At 37.0% G+C, this 23124-nt stretch overlaps 4 protein-coding genes across 7 annotated transcripts; 1 reads left to right on the top strand and 3 right to left on the bottom strand.

The window, feature by feature from the left end:
• Positions 1-2533: 2533 nt before the first annotated feature.
• On the bottom strand, positions 2534-3559 carry LOC106654028 (odorant receptor 10a-like). The gene is made up of 6 exons (XM_014373717.1): positions 3543-3559; positions 3321-3451; positions 3120-3226; positions 2872-3011; positions 2672-2804; positions 2534-2596 (listed from the first exon to the last, which is right to left on the bottom strand). The coding sequence occupies exons 1-6, from the start codon at positions 3557-3559 to the stop codon at positions 2534-2536; spliced, it is 591 nt and encodes a 196-aa protein (XP_014229203.1).
• A 4774-nt stretch (positions 3560-8333) lies between these two features.
• On the bottom strand, positions 8334-11800 carry LOC106654118 (PHD finger protein 20-like protein 1). 4 transcript variants are annotated; one of them, XM_023459470.1, is made up of 3 exons: positions 10707-11800; positions 9306-10636; positions 8334-9215 (listed from the first exon to the last, which is right to left on the bottom strand). In XM_023459470.1, the coding sequence occupies exons 1-3, from the start codon at positions 11110-11112 to the stop codon at positions 8754-8756; spliced, it is 2199 nt and encodes a 732-aa protein (XP_023315238.1). In that variant the 5' UTR covers positions 11113-11800; the 3' UTR covers positions 8334-8753. The 4 variants fall into 4 exon arrangements, with proteins under 4 accessions (XP_023315238.1, XP_023315237.1, XP_023315236.1 ...); XM_023459469.1 differs by having other exon boundaries at positions 8334-9456; positions 9541-10636; XM_023459468.1 differs by having other exon boundaries at positions 8334-9511; positions 9596-10636.
• Positions 11801-12909: 1109 nt separating this feature from the next.
• On the bottom strand, positions 12910-14928 carry LOC106654030 (tankyrase-1-like). The gene has a single exon (XM_014373718.1). The coding sequence runs from the start codon at positions 14926-14928 to the stop codon at positions 12910-12912; it is 2019 nt and encodes a 672-aa protein (XP_014229204.1).
• A 2365-nt stretch (positions 14929-17293) lies between these two features.
• Positions 17294-18226, top strand: LOC106654160 (gastrula zinc finger protein XlCGF52.1-like; the record flags this gene model as incomplete). Its single annotated transcript, XM_014373885.2, has 1 exon — positions 17294-18226. A coding segment is annotated over exon 1 (861 nt), but the record flags the coding sequence as incomplete, so codon positions are not given.
• Between the last annotated feature and the right edge of the window lie 4898 nt (positions 18227-23124).

Here is a 23124-nt window from a genome sequence, read left to right as displayed (position 1 = left end):
TTAGAGAAAAAGGGGGAGAAAGGAAAGATAGAGAAAGAAAGAGAGAGAAAGAGAGAAAATGTTAAAGAAGAGCTTGCAGCTTGCATGAGTTACGCTCAGCTTGGGGTACAACAACTATACTGCAAGCTGCGCGAATCGTGCATTATCATTCATCAACGTTCGTTGTGGTGTGTGTGTGTGTGTGTGTTGCCTATATTACGCGCAGCACCCTTGCATTATAAAACCCGCGGCACAGCCTCTACTTATATGGATATCAAGGTGGTGCGCCTACCATAGTCGACTACTTGGCGTCGTCTACTCGTATAAAACATAAATATCGATCCTGCATCGAGGGCGCGGGTTAAACGGAGCCCCGCGTATACGTATATAGGCGAACTTTTTCACTCGCTGCATCCGCAGTGTGTGTATATATACACGCTGTTGAAAAAAAAGCGCCCCGGCGCCACACAGGTTTTATACGCAAAGTCGACCTTTTATACGATGCACCTATATACGTTCCAGTAGCTCTACGTGTGTAATTAGACAATTTAAAGTTAACACAATGGATACGCGTGATTTTCAACAATAATATTTATCGTCGCTTTAAAAGTCATCATCTTCTTGTCTCGTGGGATCGATTAGATAAGATTATTGTATTATTATTGTACGTACGAGTTCGATCCGAGATTTTTATCATCTATTTACGGGTGCAACACGTATTGTACGATTTCGAATCTCGTTTGAAAATTGTAGAAATCTCTCTTTATAAAAGTAAGAAAAGTAATGTATAAGTCTGCATCGGCAGAAGCAAAAGGAGCGGCGTCCGCGCGACTGACCTACTGCTGCGAGCCTTCGGACTGCAGTGCAGTGCTGCAATATCATCGTCGCGAATCAACGTATACATATACATACATACGCACGCAAGCGAGCGGCGAGCCTCGTGCACATCTTTAATGCATGTGTGCGGCGCGGGTACTTATGCACGGCGTTATACAATAGCATGGCGGGCTGGAAGATCAATCGTCGGTGGACTGTACGTACGTACGTATATATAGGCAGCACTCGATATTAGAGAAAAGAGTATATATATATATATGGGCAATTACTTTGAAAGCGTGTCATTATCGCGCCGCTACTGCTGCTACTGCTGCTGTGCATGAATATACGCGCACAAACACACACAAACGATGTTCGCGTTATCCGATTGCAGAGTCGTGTGCCGACTGATTTACAAATGGATGTAGTGTATACGTAGTAAAGGCGGCGTACCGTTTCTCTTATCGATGCTTCCGATGTACTACAGCATTTACGTGTCTGTGTGTGTGTGTTCATAGAACACTCGATATTGTTGTACGCACTTTTTTTTACGACAACGAACTATATATGTGTGCGATTAAAGTCAGCGCCACGATTGTATTCCGCATAGTACAGATTCTCTCTGTGTATACATAGCGATAAATCGCGAGATCATTGCTCCGATGTTCTTCAGCGATTTTTGCAGAGAAAGAAATCGATCATTAGCGCGCGACCGTAATGCTACTAAAAATTCTCGACAGCTTACGCTTCGCTGGTTGAAACCTTGGAAATTTCGTTTAAATAAATTATGTAATTAACAGCCGATTTATGTGCAAGATCGATATCGAGTTAGATGTACAGTTGGTGATGACTCCAACTGTGTTTGCCATCTGGGCTTCGCGCGATATTCCATCCGACTTCTGCGTTCACGAATAGAACGTAATCGCGCGCGGTTCGATACTCGCGAAAAGTAAGCAGTGCCGCGCTTCGTATATTTTTAATCAAGAGCCGAAGCAACAAGTACTTTCGTCGATTTAACGACCGATCTTGAAAATAACGATAGCCTCGCGATAGCGATCGCCTCATTAATTTCGTGTATATCATAATAAACATTGCACGCACGACGCGATGATAAATATCGATGGAAAAATCGTCGAGTACTTAATTATCAAGCAGCGTAATGATGAAAAAAAGAGATGAGATAGTCGTTGAGCGGCTTGTATCGATTTGGCGCGCTGCTAAATTACGATACCGACTGCCGAGCGTTGAGAAATTTTCAGATCGGTAAGTATCGAACTTTTTTTTTATGAACGGAGACAGTTCGCCGTTAGATGGACTCCGTATGGCTGTAATACTTCGAGCGCGGTGCGCAGAAGCCAATGGCAATGACCAATTTATGTCTAAATTGTTTTTCTTCTTTCGGCTTTACTTGAAGATTTAAAATTTATGAAGAAATACCGATTTCGAAGTAGTTTGTTATGGATGATTTATTCAACGCGTTTGCGATTAGCTTTGACGATTCGCTCGCATATCGATTTGTACCAAATGCACAAAATTACTGAGAAATTACTGAAAAAGTTCAGGGTTTTTTTAAGTTTAATCTTTATATTAAATATTTTCAAAAATCTTTTTTTTCTCAATTTTGCATTCTAAATTAATCACTGGACAAATTTTTTCGTTGTAACATTTTTATAATGTAGTTTTACTCGTGTTTAATAGCCGTACCAATTTGCATTTTATTTATTTTCTCAAATAACTCTCAATTTCCATCTCCCATTATGCGATAAAAAGCCATCAAATATGATAATACCATTTTCAAAATCTATAAAATTACTCAAAGATTTCAAAATGCAGCCATAAAATTGTGCAATTAATCGTTTCATTTTAGATAACTCACAATGGCAGAAGTTTCATAATTCATCTGAACCGTGGGACCAGCTGTGAGAGTGCAAGGATTTGCAGTTCGGAGAATCATTAAAAGAATCAAGCGTCTTTCTTTTACTTTGAATAAGTACCATTTAGCGTCATAACTGAAAGAGTAGTTTTAAACATAGTTATTTTTCGTATGGTTTAATTTTCGACCTATAGTCTAAATACCAATCCTGGTTCAAACGATCACAGGCGTTCATCAAGTCTTCACTTGAATAAATTAAGTATAACAGAATCATCATTGTAGCAATCATTGTTGCAATCATTTTTAAAGCATACAATTTGTTATTTTCGAGTACAACTATACTCTAAAAAGTAATAAATAAGATCATTTAACTTCAAATTTTTTCACATCAAAAAATGAAACTTGAAATTAAATAATTTATAAAAATTTATCTGATAATTAAAAAACATACCCAGAATCCTGCTAAACTTAATTCCGAGATTATCAATATTATGATAATGAAATACTTCATATTCGTTTGTTTTTGCAAAGCTTTGAATAACCTGAAATGATTAATCACTGTGGTTAAATTACAGTCGATTAATACTCTTGTTATTCTTTATGAGAAATCTTAAGTATTGACTCTTGATTTCGGTTTTAAAATCATAATTACTCAACTCGATTGTCTCTTGGTGTCTTTGAATATTAGTGCGTATTCTTTTATTAATTATTTCCATTATTTGTTCATTTTGCAAAGGTTCAGAAGTCAATTCCAATTTTTCATGCATGTGCACCATATCGTGTCTGAAATAAAAATAATTTCAATATTAAAAATGAACCATAAAAAGATTTCGTCCATTTCGGTGGTCAAAGTTATACTCAAGTTCACGATTACCCTATGATTTTAAACATTCCCACAATGAATTTTGCCACAGAAATTTGAAAGTAATTAAATGTACTGATTGTAGCAATGCATATACTAGTAAGTATCAGTGTATAACAAAACACTATCCAGTAGTAGTTTTCAACGATGGAAGTAAAATAAAAGGGGAGGCAGACGCCTTTTTCAACTGATTTATTTTCTGATATCCAACTTACTATTGAATATTTTATAATTGGTTCCAAACTATATCCAAAAAAACTAAAAGTTAATAGGCCTGTGGAAAAAATGTTTGTAAATTAAAATAGAAGTCCCAGAAAGCCGATCTTTCCTAAAATTGTTTTTATAATTAAATACATAAAGTTCAAGGTATAGTATTTTAAAAACTGATACAATAACAAAAGTCTTGTTAAGGAGATAACATTTTTAAATTACAAGAATTTGGAAAAGAGACAGTGAACTTGAATGAAAAATAGTTTTCATAAATAATAGTTAAAGTAAAAAAATTAGCACAAACCAACGTAAAGTACAGATATGATAAAACCAATTCTAGCTTGCTCCAAAATGATCTTTTTCTCTGTGCAGTTTTTGCATTTTTTCCACATCATTTCAACTTTAATCAGAACGGCCATCGACTATGATAATAATTTATTAAAAACAGAGTTTTAAGATGCAGATGCATATGACGTAGTACCTCATTAGTCGTATTAATAGTAGACGCGTAAACCAATAAAAATCCAATCATAAAAATACAACCATAAGTTGCATCGAATATATCATTATTACTCATATTTTTGTTGATGAATCCAGATAGAAGTACAAGCACCTGAAATGAGATAGTAACAATTTATTCGTGCAGGGCGATATATTTTGATACTAAAATAAAAAACATTTTGAAAATAACCATGACGTCCGTAATTAACTTACGAGGAGAGCATTCCACCTTTGAAAAAATACACTTTTTGAAATGTGGAAAAACATAATTTTTCACTTTAAACAACTTCAAAAATGTGTTAAATGTGTAATTGCACCACAATAGGCTTAGTATTCCCAAATATGACGCACGATTTTTTTTTTCAATCTAATTTTTTAACCCTTTTTCATTTCTATGGGATTAAAATGCAGACAGAGAGTGTCCTCGAGGTCTGTATACGAAACTCCAATTAGTTTAGTCAAAATAATTTTTGTTCATAAAAAATTTTGACTGACGTAAAAAATTAGACTTGAGAAGATCGAGAAAAATTATAAAAAAAAATTTTTTTGATTTCTTAATATTATTACGGGAAAACGGGTAAATAAAGATGACAAACATGAATAAGTAATCTCTTACACCCTGAACTAGAAAATCAGAAGATACGTAGTTCTTTTAAAATTGATATTATATTAAATAATTACCATATTAAGTATTATAAAAGCTGTCAAGCTGACCCCAATAATCCTTCCAAACAGCTGGACGATTTTATTCATGTCTGGGGAAAGACAAATCCATTTTAAAAGCTTGCGACAATAATAAACAAAAGATGATGGTGAATAATTTTTTTCGGAAATCAGAAGTTCAATACGATTCATCTTTTCGCTATATGAGTGAATTTGACTATTTTTATGATAATTTTAAGCTGAATCAATAATATCAAATAGTTTCAGAATATTTCATTGAGAAACATATTTAAACTGAACTTTGATAACTTTATTCTAACTTATATAGTTGAATAATCTCATTAATATATTTAAAGTTGAAAATGATGATTTTTGTGATCAAGACCGAATATATAATAATTTTCTTTGCATAATTCTCGTGTGAATTTTTTCTCAAGAAATGGCGACATAAGAAAATAAATTATTAAAACTAAATGTTTACAATTCTTTTGTGCATATTTTGAATCTTTAAAATAAAGATTACCACGATATGATTCGAATTATATTAATAATACGAAATATTTTTTACAAGATAGTACGTGCTATTTTATGGCCTTTGAAGATCTAATGGTAAGTAAACATAAGCAATCATAAAAATTATTGCAATATTATGTGACGTCCAGTACCGCCACTCAGTTTTTTTTGCCGTCATCGAACTATCGATAATATCGATCGATAATATCTCAGTTACCCACACAAGATCTATATCGATCCTAGATCATAGACTGCTTTCGTTACCGACCCAACTAAAATAATGTCACTTTTATAATTGCTAAATTAATTTTACTATTCTAAATTACTCTAAATGTGCATCATGAATTTAATATTGCTTTATTTTTTATTGTACATTAATATTGAGTTATGTAAACTAAAAGAAAAGAACTGCATAATATATTTTATCGATACAATATAATGTAAATAGTTAATCCAAGTGAAAAAATAGTAAAAAATAGTAATTATTACAGTAATGCAGAAAACAATTTTGAGTTTTGTTCTATACAACATTTACAATCTTAATTGATAAGTAGCGATTTTACCAGCACTTTATATGTCAGTACTTTGTTTGTATAAAAAAGCTCACTAGTGGCTTTTTTACTATACTTTCCTACAAGAGCTAATTGTGATATTTTAATATAGTTATAGTAGTTTTTATTGATTTTCTTCGATCAGGCGGGGCAGTTCAAGACCATGTCATACAGTCGGTGTGAAATATTACGTAGAATATTTTTAGTCGCTGAACCCGAAATTGTACGCAACGAGATATTTTTTTCGCGATATGGATTTTTTCCGTACAGCTTCAAACACATGGCGTTCGTGTACGTACTTTCTAATTTCGCTATAGCCCCACCTCCATCTCATCGTAGATGACTAGCTTACACGCATAGTCGAATCATTTCAGTGCTTACTGTGGCAACGCCGTGACGTGAACGTTAAATACAGATCGTTCCCATTGAATTAAGTAAGTGAGTTTCGACAAAAAAATAAAGTTTTAACATATTCAAGTGATCGTGTGTGTGTGTGTGTGAGAGTGAAAAACTATATATCACGATGCCGAAGGTCGTCGATAAAAAATTCGTTGGACAACACGAGGGACCAGATTATTTCAATATGAGCCCTGCTACTATAACGGACTATATAAATAGACATGATCCAAGAAGTAAGATTATTGAAGAGGAACAAAAAACATTTATCCGTAAACTCCGTGATTTAATCAACTTATGGGAGCCCCAACTTCATAATCTCCGGGAAGTTCTTTCGCGTAACGAAATCGAGCGTGATTTACTCTTGTATCCGATAACTTATGCAGTTTTAAGTTGTTCAGAGATAATTTGTTCAGAGATTGCTCATCTAAGAAAACGATTGATCGAACTCGTGATCGAGAGCGGTTACAAAGACGAGCCCGAACTGGACGAGGCAGGCAGGCCCGTGTTGCTTCGCGACACGCCACTGCTCCGGGCGGCCAAAATTGGATACGCCGGCTACGTACGTTTATTGTTTAAAATTTACGATCGCTTCGACGTGAATTACACCGACAGACACGGATACCCGCACTTCCACGCAGCCTGCCAGATGGGATGCGTCGAGGCGATCGAAAAATTTCTCGAGCTCGGCCAAGATCCCAACGTCCTCGTGGAAAAAACAGCCGCGGACGGGGGAGGATTATGGGAGACGGGTTGCCGGCCACTGCACTTGGTTCTGTACAAACATTACAGAACGAAAGAATTGATGGAGTTGCTGCTGAGAAACGGCGCGGATCCGAACGCGCAAAGAGAGGGATTTGGAGACGATGACAATGCACCTCTGCATATGATTTGCAAGTTGCACGATGTCGAGTTATTGGATGCGTTCTTCAAAATCAACGACGAACTGAAGCGAGAGGTGAAAGTCGACCCAAAGAATTGGGAGGGGCGGACACCACTGCAAGTGGCCATTTTGTATTACCGCCCGGAAATGGTCGAATATTTACTGAAGAATCGCAAGGCCGACCCGTCCAAGGTCTATTGCGCCTATCACCACGAATTCTGGAACGTAGAGGATCTGGGCGAGCACGATGAATTTTATTGGGCGTCCAGCGGACTCGCTATCATCGATACGCTAGAAAAATATGGATACGAAATAAATCGACGCGTCGCTGAAGAACTTAACGGAGATCTCGGAATGTCCGATGTGTATGGAAACTTGGCCAAACTCGCCGAAAATTGGTACGACCGCGAGGATTTCAGGAGAGAAGCGGAACGGATAATGGTCAAGCCGGGCCTGTCGCTCTACCGTCTGATAGAATTGCCATACGACGAGGCCAAAGAACTGCTCACGTACATGGAATACTGGAAATTTGCACGCTTGGAAGAATTGAATCAGCTGCCTCGACAGGATAGGGAAAATTGTATTGCACATCTGATTAAGACGATGTGTCAAGGATTTTTGGAACGGTGGGGGGTCTGGGATTTCGATCCCCTAGATTATGAATGAAAAAATCAACATTACGATATCATTGATTCCTTCACTAAACATTCGATAAATCAATCGTAGAAAAACAAAAATATTATCCTAGACTATCATCAGCAAAATATTTAAAAAAATTTACTAAATTATTCAATTAATTAAGCCTAAAAAGAAATTCTGCCAAGTGCTAACTGTAATGAATTATTAGCGTTTGGTAGCATTCATCGAGAATCTGAATTATCGGATTACTTGAAAATGAACACTGATGAAATCAACAAGCTCATAATATGAATTTTAAAATTACGTTTATGATTAATCTTATTTCAACACAAAATCGATATTGAAATTGTAGTTCTTTCTATAAATTTTATAACTGTACACGCATTCATTCGTCAAAAAATAAAAAATGTGCGTCTCGTAAATATAGCTAGTTTTTTTATTCTCCCTAGGCCTTGTGGTTAAAATTACATCAATTATAATTCTCAAGAAAAAAATCATGATTATTCAGAAAATTTATTAATGAACGTGGTATATTTTACGACTGCCTTTTGCATAAATCTAAATTGTACATCGAATACATAGGTCAACTTGCACAATGATTTACTGCGATGCTGGCACAGCTGCAGTGCTATGATGGAGATTTCGACAACTAATGCATATAATCGGTTGATGTTGCTTATGTAGACCTGACAGCTAATCATCATTGATTATGTGTGTACTTAAATAAGAGAGATCAGTTTGAATACAGAGATTTCACCGTTTAAGATCAATAAATGGATTTGGAATATGTACAGAACTTCTTTTTTTTACAGCCTAATTTTAAAAAATGACTAGGTCAAAAAATTACAATATATACACATTTTAACTCTAGACTGAATAATTTCGCACGTTTTCCAGATCTCTCAGAACCATGAGCAATGTTTGGCTCGTGTGCATGTATTGATCGTTCGTTTCCGGACTCCACTCAAATTTTTTCTCCAAATCCTCTATTTGAACCTCTACGAAGTTCAAGGTCGAGTCCACCCACTCTTGGAGGTTCTCGATGTGCTCAAGTAGACGCGACTTGCACTCTACCGAGACGATGGGTGCCTCGGGCTTGGGTGCCCAGGGTTCTTCCGATGACTCGAAGATCGACGACTGGCTGCTGTCGTTGAAGCCGAGATTCATCGACGAAGTAAGTGAAATTTCATTCTCGTCTTCGCCGAGAATTTCAATCAAATCATCATCCGACGTATTTGGCAGGTTATCGATCTTGGCGTTGACACTATTGTCATTTTCGTCTTTGATTGTTTTCAACGATGGTACCGGCTTGTTCTCGTACGACGGTATTTTGATATCGGTGCTGCTGTTTTCGTTATTGTCATTTCCGTCTTGGATCGTTTCCCACAACGGTACCGGTTTGTTCTCGTACGACGGTATTTTGATTTTACTCCAGCTCTTCGCCCAGAGATATAGTTTTGGGTGATCTTTATTTTGCGCTATGTTAATTTTCACCCTCAAACTGTGCAGCACGTCCTTGATTTCCAAAACCATTTTCATAATGTCGAATGCACGCTTCAGCATGGCAGATCTTTGTTCGTCTTTTTCAGCATTAATGTGCACTGCACTCAACTTTGGTAGTGTTCCTTCGTGTGCATGTTTCAGCATGGTAGATCTTTGTTCGTCTTTTTCGGCATTAATGTGCACTGCACTCAACTTTGGTAGTGTTCCTTTGTGTAACCAGCCTTGATCGTTTTTACGACAAAAGTAACATATGTATTCATCGGGTACATCTTCCTTTCGTTCTATCGCATTACAAATGCCGTGTTGCCAGCATTGGCACAGATCACACTGAATCATCAATCCATCTTCCTCCATCTTGCAGCAAATGCAATTAACTATATCTTCTTCGCTTAATTCTTCGACTTTGATAAGCTCGTCATTTTCTAATATTGTATCACCTACTACAGGTGGAATTGTGTCACTGGCACTACTATTAGCTAATTCTGAACTATTTAAAAAGCTAGATTTATTACTGGAATCTAAAGTATCATCTCTGTCAAAGACGCTGTCATCCGATAGAGAAAAACTGTTATCAATTTCAGAAAATTGCCTTTGCTTTTTAGATATTGGGGCTATACTTGATTCACTGGTAAGTCTCTTCTTCATTCCTCTTAGATCGCTTGGCCTGCATATCTCTGGCTCTGCATTTGTTGGCAGAAAATTTTCTGGTACATTGTGAACAATAGATAATGAACGCCTAACTGGCAATAAAACTTTAATACCAGTACGGGCTTTTTTGTCTTTGTTTCTCATATCGAATGAAGTTCCAGGAGACGCAGTACAATTGTTAAGATTACTTATTTCGGATAAACTATCTTCATGATTACTGTTACCTCTTTCTGCTTTTATATCAATTTTGGTTTGACTTTCAGATTCAGCTTTAGAAATTCCTTTTTTGTCACAGGTTGAAGAAGTACGTAATTTAACATGATTTGGTGGCAAAGTTTGCTTTCTAGATTTTTTTGAAACAATATCTTCAACAGGCTTTCCAGCAGTTCGAGCATAAGCTAAGTCAGCAACATTAGGTATTAAGTTATCCAAGTATGGAACCAATTCTTTATGATAGTTTTTTATATGTTGTTTGATAAAGTTTTCAGTTCTAAATGATTTACAACCTTTTGGACATTTTAAAGCGCCATCTTTTGTTTTAACTCTCAAACTTCCAATTACAATACTGGAATAATTTTGATCACTTTCAATTGGATTAACTGAAATGTGAAAATTGATCATTAGAAAAATGATATTCAATTAAAAATATATAAATGAATGTAAATGTACCTGGTATTTCCACAAGAGTTTGAGTCTTGGTCTTGACAACTACTCTAGCTGGCTCTGGCGTTTGAATAACATCTGCATTTTGGCTACTGGTCTCTGTTTCTTTGTCGTTGCCATGAGATGTCTTAATTTGGCCATCACACCATGTGCCATCAATCCTTTTGGCTATAACATTTTCACTAATTTGAAAAGTATTGGTTTGCTCTTCAGGAGGCTGAGTCGTCATCTTCAGACGCGAACTATCCATTGGTATCCATTCATTGGATCTAGTTGCCATATCGTCAAAGTGAATCAAAACATCCTTCCCTTGAGCATCGACCTCGACTACCCTAGCACTGAGCCAAACATCATTGTAATCCTTGACTTCCAACTTCAAACCGGGTAAATAGACAATGTTGGACTTGTCCATGATCTCAGCTTTGATACTGTCAGAGATCTGTTTGGGCTTTGCTTCGTCGAGGCCGGTGTTCTGAGCGACTGGCTTTTGACTACCTATACCAACTGCTGCTGCGAAGAAGTAATCGGTGTCCCGCGTTAAAACAGTCGACTGGATGGAGGACGAATCTAAATACTGGCTAATCGAGCCGTCTTCGAAACTGGTGCTTGCTGCGGTGCTCTTGTTGTTCAGCGAGTCGTGTTGTTATTGTCGACGACTAACTGTCACTCGCTGCTGCTTTTACTGCTGATTGAGCTCGAGCGCGTAGTCTGCTGCCCCGTACAACTATCAAATCGCTAGATACGAATTGGATCGGGAATCGGGATGATTATCGTAATTCTCGTAGAGCCCATCTTGAGAAAGTAAAGGACTATTGCAGCAGCAGACGATTCGGCTGGGGGTATGACGAAAGTCGTCGGTGAAGCCGTCGGTTGCGAGACATGAGGTATATGTACAGGTTGATCGAGATCCTTTCCACCAAGCATTTTTGAGTCATGTTTCTATACTCTCTGGTTACATGTATTACAACGAGTGTGTGCGTGTGTCACGTTACACATATGCACTTTACATTAATACTACATAACCAACACCCACGTGTCATATTTCTAGTTTACCACGTGTGCTATAAACACTTACACGTAACTTGACACAACGTAATGTAACGCAATGAGTCGAGTTTCGAGAGTCGCCTTAATTTATGACATAATGATGGCGGTTTGGTGTCTCGCACCCACCTGGCCACAGAGCGCAGTGAACAGATGAAACTTGAATTTTGAAAAGACATTAGACAAAAGTGGGCAAAACGTTAATGGCCGGATGACGCAGAGTTTACTCACAGTCGGCGCCACGTGACGAAGAAGAAGAAAAGTGTGCAATGCCTGCAGTCTGCACAGTGCAGTGCACTCTGAGGAGAATAGAAGCTTGTAGAGCCTGTTTTACATTTCTGCTTAATTTTAATTTTTATGGAGTTTTTATGTTATAAACATGATTTTTTTGTAAAATTGTATAAGGAATTACGGTTTGTTATTGAAAATCATGTTTATAGCCTAAAAATCTATTAAAAATCAAGAAAGTCTATCATCGATTGGTCTAGAAGCTCATAGATAGACCATAATATTCAAATTTGTTCATCTTTAATTAATATACAGATTAAATTTGACAGCATAAAAGGTGTTGAAATCTTGGTTTTTCAATCAAAGTTTAGTTCAAGTTTCATTGATGGTCTATCGATGAGTATATTACACTTTTGGATCATTCGATAGGTACGAACAACTTCATTTTTAAAAATTTTATGCTATTTTTGGCTTTTAATGGGTTTTTAGGTATAGAACATTACTTTTGATAACAAAATGGAATTCCTCATCAAATTTTACATCAATAATCATCTTTCAACAATTTTTTCATGCCCACCCAAAAAAGCTTGAAAGAAACTTGAAAAGTGAAAATTCAATTTTGAGGCCCTGCATAGATACTAGAAGACTTCAGTTTTCAGCGTACTTTTTAAGAGTTCCCTTTTGTTGTATATCTTGCTTGACATGAAGTTATTTATTTTATTGACTTAGAAAACATGTGTTAATGGTACACATAATAAATGGAATTGTTGGTGATCTTAGGCAGTATAGGGAAGTATAATAATGAAAACTTGGTATATTATAGTAATTTTTTTTTATTAATTCCATCTGAAGAAGAATAAATCATCTCGACACACATCATTATTTTGCTCTTTTCGAAGGTTCTTTGGCCTTACATGTTTTTATCTTTCTTTTTACGTCACCATAAATGTTGGTCTGCAGCCAAAACAATATCATACAAAGATTCGTTCGGCAAGTGCCGAACGATCATCTCGCACAATTCAATTGGCAGTCGATAATGTATCAACTTCTGTAACGGGCACAGCGCCCATTGTCGAAAAAATCCTTTCAGCATCGTCTCGCACAGCTGCAAAACGCAGGGATCTCGGTGCTCTTCGCACAGCAGATCGATCTTTTTCGAGTGCGCGAACGCGAAATAATCGCGGTATTCGAGCCGGCCCTCGTCGTCTTCCATACGAACCAATTCGTCGAGCGACAGATCCTCGATTATCCTTATCTCCTTCGCTACGCTGGTGAAACTATCGTCGTCGTACCAGCGTCTCGCTGCCTCGTTCGCCATCGGTTTCTGGAACAGCTTGAACTTCTTCAACGAGTTCGCGATCGTCGTGAGCTCGCTTTGGACCAGTGGTCGGTTGATTCTCCCCTCGACGTTTTCGGCCACGACCAAAATACCGGTCAGAAGTCTGAATTTGGCTATCAAATTCTTATTCCTTTTATTGTCCGCCAGCAAAAACTGCTCGACGGTGCGTTGGAGCGGGGTCCGACCAGAGGCGTCGGGGCCGGCGTTGTCGAGCGGCTGGTTCGAATTTTCCACAATCCACAAAAACACCTCCGCCAAAGCCTCGTCCTCGCCTCTGACACAAATGTTCAACGGTGTCAATTCCATTCGATTGGCCAAATTTGCATCGGCGCCTTTTAACAACAGCCCTCTGATCATGGTTCTGTTCCCTCGAGGCATAAGAGCCAAGTGTAGCGGCGTGTTGCCCACGTTATCCGGGGAGTTGACCAGTTGCGGTCTGGTCATCAGCAACACCATCATTGCCGTCCTTGATTCGATATTTTTCCGACGGCAAACGATGTGCAAAGCGATCTCTCTTTTATCGTTGGCCACGTCGGGATCGGCACCGTTGAGCAGCAAAAACCTGGCCAGGTCGTTGCGATTGTGTTTGAGCGCGCTGAGCAATGGTGTGTCACCCGAGCTGTCACGAGCGTTTAGCCGCAATGGCAGATGGTCTGCTCTGCTCCACCGAATCAACGAATTCGCCAACTCTAAAGAACGTCGTCCGGTACTCACGTAATGCAACGCTGTGCAGCCGGTTTTATCGCTTAAATTTGGGTCGGCGCCGTTTCGAAGCAGGATTTCGGCAGCCGTATCGTTGAAGGTTCCGCTGGCGGCAGAAATTCTGATTGCCAAGTGTAAAGGCGTATTGCCAGAGCCATCTCGCGGATCCACGTCCAACGGCCGATCGTATCGTACGCCAAGATCGAATAGACTTGCCACGTGCCTGCCCGCGGGGTAATTCCTCGCGCAGAGTTCGTGCAGAGGTCTGCATTGCCTAGCATTAGCCCAGTTTGGATCGGCGTTGTTGTTCAACAGCAACTCCATCGCCTCGTCGTTTCCGTATCTCACGGCGATATGAAGCGGCGAGTCGAGCGTCTCCCGCCAAAGTAAATTTGAATCGACCCCGTGATGGAGGAATCTCCGCACGATTTCCAAGCAGTTGCTGTACTTGCAGGCCGCGTGAAAGTGCGTTAGGCCGGACTCGTCGGTATAATTCACGTCGACTCTGTTGTAGATGATGAAAAGATTGCGGGGCACGCTCGACCAGCTCCTCGCGTCTATGAAGTTTGCCCGATAAGCACGATGCAAAGGTGTAGTGCGCTTAGACGACGACGACGACGACGAGGGTTGAGGTGGTGCTCGCTCATCGGTATAGCCAGTGCGCGCAACGAAGTCGATTAATTCTCGGCCGATTATGTCCCGTTCGTCGCCGATCGGGCAATTGTCCATGTGGTCTATTAGATCTGTGATGAGGCGCTCGATTCTTTCCGGACAAATTTCCCGGAGATTAGGAAACTCTTCCTCCTTCCAATCTTTGACCAAAAGATACAATTCTTCGAGTCGTCTCTCCGCGACGTATCGATCGAAACTTTCTAGCGAGCTTCTCACTTTCTCCAAATTCTCGAACGTAGACATCTTTCGAAGCACGTGTATTAACAAACACAATTCACAATCGTTATAAGCGCTTTGAGTTTAAACTTTTTTTGAGAAATTTTCGATTTTGATTTAAAAGAGAAAGAAGCACTATAATATTTCTATATATTACAGTTTTATTATGGTATTATTATAGTACTATAGTACTTTCTTTTTTTTGGAATCGAAATCGGAAATTTTGGGAATCCAAGCACTTTTTTCAGCTACACTGCGTAATAAACAAGAAGATGATTTAAGAATATTAATAATTCTTTTCTCAATAAATCACTTTTGCCGTTGATTTGATCTATCTTAGTTCTTTACACTACAAAGTTTAAAAGCTTACTGATCGACTTACATACTTTCACATGTATGGTGAAAGTAAGTAAGCACATATAATAAGAGTAGGGGTACGCGCACGCTATTCGTCTAAGAATGAGTGGAGGCGGGGAGCTAGTTAAGTTATGAATTATTTTATAAATTCAATTTTGTTCAACTTGTGCATTAAAGAATTATTTCAATACTAATTTTGTTGAGTAATTAATACTGTTCCAAAAACTTAATAGATTGTTCTTGAATACTTTATTTAATAAAAGTGAAGAATAAATGTAAATAATAAAGCACTTCTCTTCAAGTATATTTCAATGCGATGAATAAATTTTAACGTTAAAAATGCAACATAGTGAAATTCTGTATGGTACAATTACTCACATTTTTGATAAATAGTTTGTTTTGGTGCTTGCCTAATGAGTTATTGATTCACTACTTGTAAAATTTTTAGGAAATATTACTCTTTTCTTTCGTTAGATTGTGCTTCAGCATGCATTTGGCTTTCTATAACAATTATTTATTGAATGATTATAAGAGAGCTAGATGACATAGAGATACTTGCATATATTTTAACATGCGTAGAGAATGCGCACAATTGCAAATCTATAAAGTTTTTACGAAGCTCGTTTTGAAATTTTCAAACCAGCCTTTACTGGCGTTGAAAGCTTCTTCTTTTCCATACTTTGTGCACAAGTAGTCATGAAAAACTATTGCTTGGTCACGAATAGCTGCACTGCTGATTGGAATTTTATTGTGCATGAGGTCTTATATCCAAATTAGTAGCATCATCTCGACTTTCTCAATCAAATTTGATCGAACAACTTTAGTAAATTGAGCATGCTGTCCTAAGTTTTTTGAGCTCTCACGGATTTTCGATGCATTATCTCGGATCGTTCGAATGGTGGATTTATTTATATTCCGAGGCCAGGGTGCAGGTGCTTGATGAATGAGGCGTGAGGAGCGTGTGTTCGGCTTAAAGACTATTTATTGAGAGAGTACTTATATCTAATTACATGGCTATTTACAAATTATTTCCTCCCCGCTCTCGCCTCAGCTGAGGCGGCTCGGCGGGGCGACCTGCGTATAGCGCGCGTCTCTGGCGCGGCAGCTACAGATTCATTGACGTCGAAGCGCCGTGCAATCCAAGCAGTTTTTTCTCCGTCATCGATCAAATTTATAATTTTCATCTTATCTGCTAGATTCAAAACTTTTCTGTTGCGTTTACATGATGTTTTTAATGGAGTTTTCGAGGGAGTTTTTGACGGATTTTTAGAAAGAGCCATATTTAAATAAATTTATAAATTTTCAATAAATTTAGGTTAATTGACAATTTCGACGCGTCTACACTAACCAAATTCAGACTGAATATAGATACGTTCGAGAAAAAAATCTCGATCTTCGATCCGCGGATAACAAGACTCGAACCGCGGATACGAAGGGATGGGCGCAAATCGACTATAACCGCGGATAACGAATTCCGCGAATAATAAACCCGCGTATAACGAGGGACTCCTGTATAATCATTGAAACGCAATCGAATTGAATGAATAGATATATTGACTTAATTAATTTATTTTTCTTGATTTTATTATTTTTATTTTATGCTGTTCTTGTAAAGCTGTGCTATTGATTTAAAACACAAGTTTTTCGCTTTCGTTTTCCCTTGTAAGCATCGCGACATATCCATGCGAGGACTTAGTGGCAAATTATGGATCACGCCATTTCGTGGGGAGGAAAACTTTTCGATGAACATCAAAATTTTTTATCATAGTTACGTGTAACGGCATTTAGTTGATTTCTGCTTTTTGTATGAACTCGATGTTGTCTGTAGAAAATTTTTGCGATAAGTAATCAGGTTTAGAATCCCAGGAAATTTTTCGAAGGAATCGTCGCGTCAAGTTAAAATTTTAAATTGTTACAAATTTGAAAGGAGAATGTATAAACAGACAAATCGGTAATTTAATTGTAAACAATATGATCACAAAACAATTTTAACATTGTTCCTCGAATACTGATCATGTTTATCGTAAAATCAAATTAGTTCGAATATTGTCTTTCTCGATGAACGTGGAACAAATCGAAGGATCCATCGTTTATTTTAAGCACTAAAATGAATAAAAGTGAAAAGAAATCCGACGAAGTTACTTTGAGTGAACAAAACATTGCAGTTTCAGATGACGAAAAATACATTTGTGATATTGGCCAAGAGGCATTTAAACTAGAATCGAGCATGATAACACATCAAAACACAATTCACAAAGATCAAAAAATGTTTGCATGCGATAAGTGCGAAAAAAAATTTGAGTTTCGAGGTCACTTGAGTAGACACCAAATATCAGAACACAAAGGCCATGAAGATTTTGCGTGCAAAGAGTGCGAGAAAAAATTTGTACAAAAATCAAGTTTATTCACACACCAAAAATTGGTACACAAAGATCGTGATTTCACGTGCAACAAGTGCGAGAGGAAATTTGAGAATAAATCAACTTTACTAAAGCACAATAAGATATTCCACGAGGTTTTAAAAAATTACTTATGTGAAATATGCGCCAAGAGATTTGAAAATAAACGGGGTTTGTTCATGCACATAGAGAAAATACACGATGGTCACAAAGATTTCACCTGTGATAATCGCGAGAAAAAATTTGGAATAAAATCGGATTTGTTAAATCGCCAAAGGACAATACACAAACGTCTGAATGATTTCGCCTTGAGTGTCTACAAAGATTACTCATGTGACGTGTGCAAGAAAATGTTTCGACGGCAAGCGAATTTGCTTTTGCACCAAAAAACAGTGCATGAAGGTCATAAAGATTACGCATGCCACAAATGTGATAAGAAATTTGGACACAAGGTGAGTTTGCTTCACCACCAAAAGGCACTTCATGAAGGTCGGAAAGATTTCTCGTGTGACAATTGCGAGAAAAAATTTGCAAATAAATATAATCTGCTTTTACACCAAAAGACGGTCCATGAAGGTCGCAAAGATTACCCGTGCGACAATTGCGAGAAGAAATTTACACAAAAACCGAGTTTGCTTTATCACCAAAAGACAATACACGAAAATCGCAAAGATTACTCATGTGGCAAATGTGATAAGAAATTTGGGGATGGAAGAAATTTGAGAAGACATGAAAAAACAGTGCACGAAGGTCGCAAAGATTACCTGTGCGAAAAATGTGACAAGAAATTTGGACTTAAACACCATTTGCTGTTGCATCAAAAAACAACACATGAGGGTCGCAAAGATTACGCGTGCGACAAGTGTGAAAAGAAATTCGGGCAAAAACCGCATTTATTTCTCCACCAAAAGACGGTGCATGAAAATCGCAAAGATTATTCTTGCGATAAGTGCGAGAAACTATTTAGGTATGAACAACAGTTGCTTTTGCACCAAAAAACAGTTCACGAAAGTCGCGAAGATTACGTATGCGACAAATGCGATAATAAATTCGGACAAAAACAGCATTTGCTCGATCACCAACAGTCAGTTCATGAAGGTCGGAAAAGTTTTGTATGCGACGAATGCGAGAAAAAATTCAGACGAAAAGCACATCTGCGTTCGCATAAAAATATAGTGCACGAAGGTCGAAAAGATTTCGAATGCGATAAATGCGAGAAGAAATTTGGACAAAAATCGAATTTGATCTCCCACCAAAAGATAATACATGAAGGTCGTAAAGATTACAAATGCAACAATTGTGAGAAGAAATTTGGAAAAGCATATGATTTGTTTCATCACCAAAAAGCATTACACGAAGGTCGTAAAGATTTCGCATGTGACAAGTGCGAGAAGAAATTTGGATACCAAAGGGTTTTGCTTTCACACCAAAAGACGGTACATGAAGGTCGGAAAGATTACAAATGCGATAAGTGCGAGAAGAAATTTACACAAAAACCGAGTTTGCTTTACCACCAAATGATGGTACACGACAGTGGTAAAGATTTTTCGTGTGACAAATGCGAAAAAAAATTTACACTCAAATCAGATTTGTTGAAGCATCAACTGAATGAAGATCGAAAAGATTATGAATGCAACGATTGTGAGAAGAAATTTGGAAAATTATCTGATTTGGTTCAGCACCAAAAGGCTGTACACGAAGGTCGTAAAGATTACACATGTGATCAGTGTGATAAAAAATTTGGGGATAAAAGAAATTTGAGAAGGCACCAAAAGGCAGTCCATGAAGGTCGCAAAGATTACCCATGCGAAAAATGCGAGAAGAAATTTGGACAAAAAACGCACTTATTCAAACATAAAATGACAGTACACAAAGGTCAGTATGATTAAGATTGCAAATTGGGCGAGAAGAAATGATAATTGATAATTGTAAGTATGTATAGATACTTGTATAGATATGTTTCTTAATGTAAATAAAAATTGTGCTGAAATGATTTTGTATTACTTGAGGCTCGGGGGTTGAATTATCATTAGACTTTTTTACATGGATATTGTGGTGTTTTCAGATTTTGCGTACTGTTAATCACTGCATTCCGTTTATTTTATGGACACATAATTTTTCAAATTAATTTATATTTTACTATTATAAAACTTGAAATATCGCATTTTATCTCGAAATAGTTAAAAATAAAAGTTATAATAAAAAAATATCAAATGTATTGTTTTTTGATTTTCAAAGTTGGATCGGTAATTTCGGAATAAAAATCATTGTAACGCATTCGAAATAAATAAATAAATAAATAAATAAATAATTAAATAAATAAATAAATAAATAAATAAATAAATAAATAAATAAATTGACTTAATTAATTAACTTTTTTCGATTTTATTTATTTTTTGGCTTTTGTTTTCCCTTGCAAAGCATCGCGATATATCCATGTGACGACCAGAGGCGGGCTATGGAGTAAATTTTGGGATGAATATAAAATTGTTCATTATGCATACGTGTAAAAGTATCTAGTTACTCTATGTTGTTTGTGTGAACTCGACGTTGTGTGTGGAAATTGAAATTTTAAATTGTCCTGTTTGGGAAGGAGAATGTATAAACAGATGAATCGATAACTTAATTGTAAATAATATGATCATGAATGATTTGACTTCGAACAGTGATTATGAGTATGGTCAAAGCAAATTAGTTTGAAAGTTGTTTTTCCCGATGAAACAAGTCATAAAACCAAAAGATTAATTTTAATTAGTCAATTTTCGTGGTACTAAATAGAAGAATCCATTGTTCAATTTAGACTCCAAAACGGATAAAAGTGAAAAGAAATCCGAGGATATTTGTGTTTCGGACGAAAAAAAATACGTTTGTGATATTTGCCAGGAGGTATTTATGCTAGAATTAAGCATGATAACACATCGAGACACATTTCACAACGATCAAAAAAATTATGCATGCGACAAGTGCGAGAAAAAATTTGAGTTTCGAAGTCATTTGAGTAGACACCAAATATCGGAACACAAAGTTCGAAATGATTTAGCATGTAACAGCTGCGACAAGAAATTTGTAAAAAAAGCGAATTTGATAATGCATCAAAAATTAATGCACAAGAATCGCGAAGATTTCACGTGTAACTATTGCGAGAAAAAATTTGAAAATAAATCAACTTTACTGAAGCATAAAAAAATATTCCACGAAATTTTCAAAGATTACTTATGTGAAAAGTGCGCGAAGAGATTCGGAAATATATATAGTTTGCTCCTACACATAAAGACAGTACACAAGGGTTGCAAAGATTTTGCCTGCGACAAATGTGATAAGAAATTTGGATACAAAAGGGTTTTGCTTTCACACCAAAAGACAGTACATGAAGGTCAGAAAGATTACGCATGCGACAAATGTGATAAGAAATTTGGTCATAAAAGAAATTTGAGAAGACATCAAAATACAGTTCACGAAGGTCGCAAAGAGTACCTATGCGAAAAATGCGAGAAGAAATTCGGACAGAAATGGGATTTGCTCACCCACCAAAAGATAGTCCATGACGGTCGCAAAGATTTCTCATGTGACAAGTGCGAGCACAATTTTGGGAAAAAAGTTTCTTTGATTAGACATCAAAAAATAGTACACGAAGGTCACAAAGATTTCGCGTGCGACAAGTGCGAGAAGCTATTTAGGTATGAACAACAGTTACTTTTGCACCAACAAACAGTACATGAAGGACGGAAAGATTTCGCATGTGACAGATGCGAAAAGAAATTTGGACAAAAGGTGAATTTGCTTCTCCACCAAAAAACAGTTCATGAAGGTCGGAAAGATTTCTCGTGTGACAATTGCGAGAAAAAATTTGCAAATAAATATAATCTGCTTTTACACCAAAAAACGGTCCATGAAGGTCGCAAAGATTACCCGTGCAACAATTGTGAGAAGAAATTCGCACAAAAATTTCAATTGATCGGCCATCAAAAGGCAGTCCATGAAGGTCGCAAGGATTACACACTTTCTTGCGACACGTGCAAGAAAGTGTTTCGATGGAAATCGAATTTGCTTTTGCATCAAAAAACCGTACACGACGGCCGGAAAGATTACGCATGCGACAGGTGCGATAAAAAATTTGGAGAAATAGGACAGTTGAATAGACACCAAAAAACAGTTCATGACGGTCGGAGAGATTACGCATGTGACCATTGCGAGCAGAGATTTGGACAGAAAACGGTTTTGCTTTTACACCAAAAGACAGTTCATGAAGGTCGGAAAGATTTTGTATGCGACGAATGCGAGAAAAAATTCGGACGAAAATCACATCTGCAGTCACATAAAAATACTGTGCACGAAGGTCGTAAAGATTACACATGTGACCAATGTGATAAAAAATTTGGGGGTAAAGGAAATTTGAGAAGGCACCAAAAGGCAGTCCATGAAGGTCGCTAAGATTATCTATGCGAAAAATGCGAGAAGATATTTAGACAAAAATCGAACTTATTCAAACATAAAATGACAGCGCACAAATTGTATGATTAAATTTGCGACAAGAGCAAGAAGAAATGATGATTGATAATATGTATAAATACTTGTATGGATATTTTTCTAAATTTCAATAAAATTTATGCTGAATTACCTGAACCTCGAGGGTTAAATTATATCATTAAACTTTTGTACATTGAATTTATGGTGTTTGCAGATTTTGTGTACTGCTATTTAATCACTGCTTTCTTTTTATTTTATGTCCATCTAATTTCTGCAGTTTTTCATGCAATCATCAGCCAAAGAGTGTTTTAATCGCATCTTGTTTGGAACGGTGAATGGGGCAAGTCTTCAGTTGATTACTGAATTTTTAATGAACTTCACGCAATGACACGCGACTCTCAAATACGATTTAGAGAAAAAAGGTTGATAAATTTGCTGACAGATGGATTATTTTTGATGATAAGAGACACGCGATCGGTAACAACAATATGTTTTATCTGAAAAATATTTTTCAAATTTATCTATATTTTTACTATTATAATATGTATTGAAAAAATATCAAACAATAATTTTTGATGTCAATCAAAAATGGGACTTTTTATTCCTTGATTTAGGCAAAGCATTAATGCAATTTATCATAAATATTTGCCTGCGATGTAAATTACACTAACGATGAATAATTTTCAAAATTCTATAACAGTATTTTCTTCAACAATCACGAGTAGTTATTATATCGATTTTGCACTCGAGGTCTAAATACACGTGTATAGCTTACCGACTGTAGAGCGTTGAGAAATTGTTAGATCGATGTACGAGCCTGTAGCATCTGTTATCGTATATAAACGACTCACCGTCAGATGGACTCAGCGTACAAAAAATACGAATTACGAATCAATTATAATTACTGCCAGATATGAAACATTCGTGGGGTTTTCCCGCCAAATACCGCGAAAAGTGTATTTACCCTTTCGACTTTTTTTGCACGTGTCGAAGACGCAGT

The sequence above is a fragment of the Trichogramma pretiosum genome, unplaced genomic scaffold (assembly GCF_000599845.2).
Source record: "Trichogramma pretiosum strain Unisexual culture from Peru unplaced genomic scaffold, Tpre_2.0 scaffold61, whole genome shotgun sequence".
NCBI classification, from domain to species: domain Eukaryota; kingdom Metazoa; phylum Arthropoda; class Insecta; order Hymenoptera; family Trichogrammatidae; genus Trichogramma; species Trichogramma pretiosum.
The sequence above is the reverse complement of the archived record's forward strand: the minus strand, read 5'-3'. Positions and strand labels throughout refer to the sequence as shown.

Coding starts and splice junctions, on each gene's coding strand:
- LOC106654028 (XM_014373717.1), bottom strand. Junction 3,227..3,320: donor CCAAGAGACAATCGAGTTGA/GTAATTATGATT, acceptor ATTTAACCACAG/TGATTAATCATTTCAGGTTA. Junction 3,012..3,119: donor TAAGTTTAGCAGGATTCTGG/GTATGTTTTTTA, acceptor ATTACTTTTTAG/AGTATAGTTGTACTCGAAAA.
- LOC106654118 (XM_014373833.2), bottom strand. CDS start 11,112: ATGGACAAGTCCAACATTGTCTATTTACCCGGTTTGAAGTTGGAAGTC. Junction 10,637..10,706: donor AACTCTTGTGGAAATACCAG/GTACATTTACAT, acceptor TTCACATTTCAG/TTAATCCAATTGAAAGTGAT.
- LOC106654030 (XM_014373718.1), bottom strand. CDS start 14,928: ATGTCTACGTTCGAGAATTTGGAGAAAGTGAGAAGCTCGCTAGAAAGT.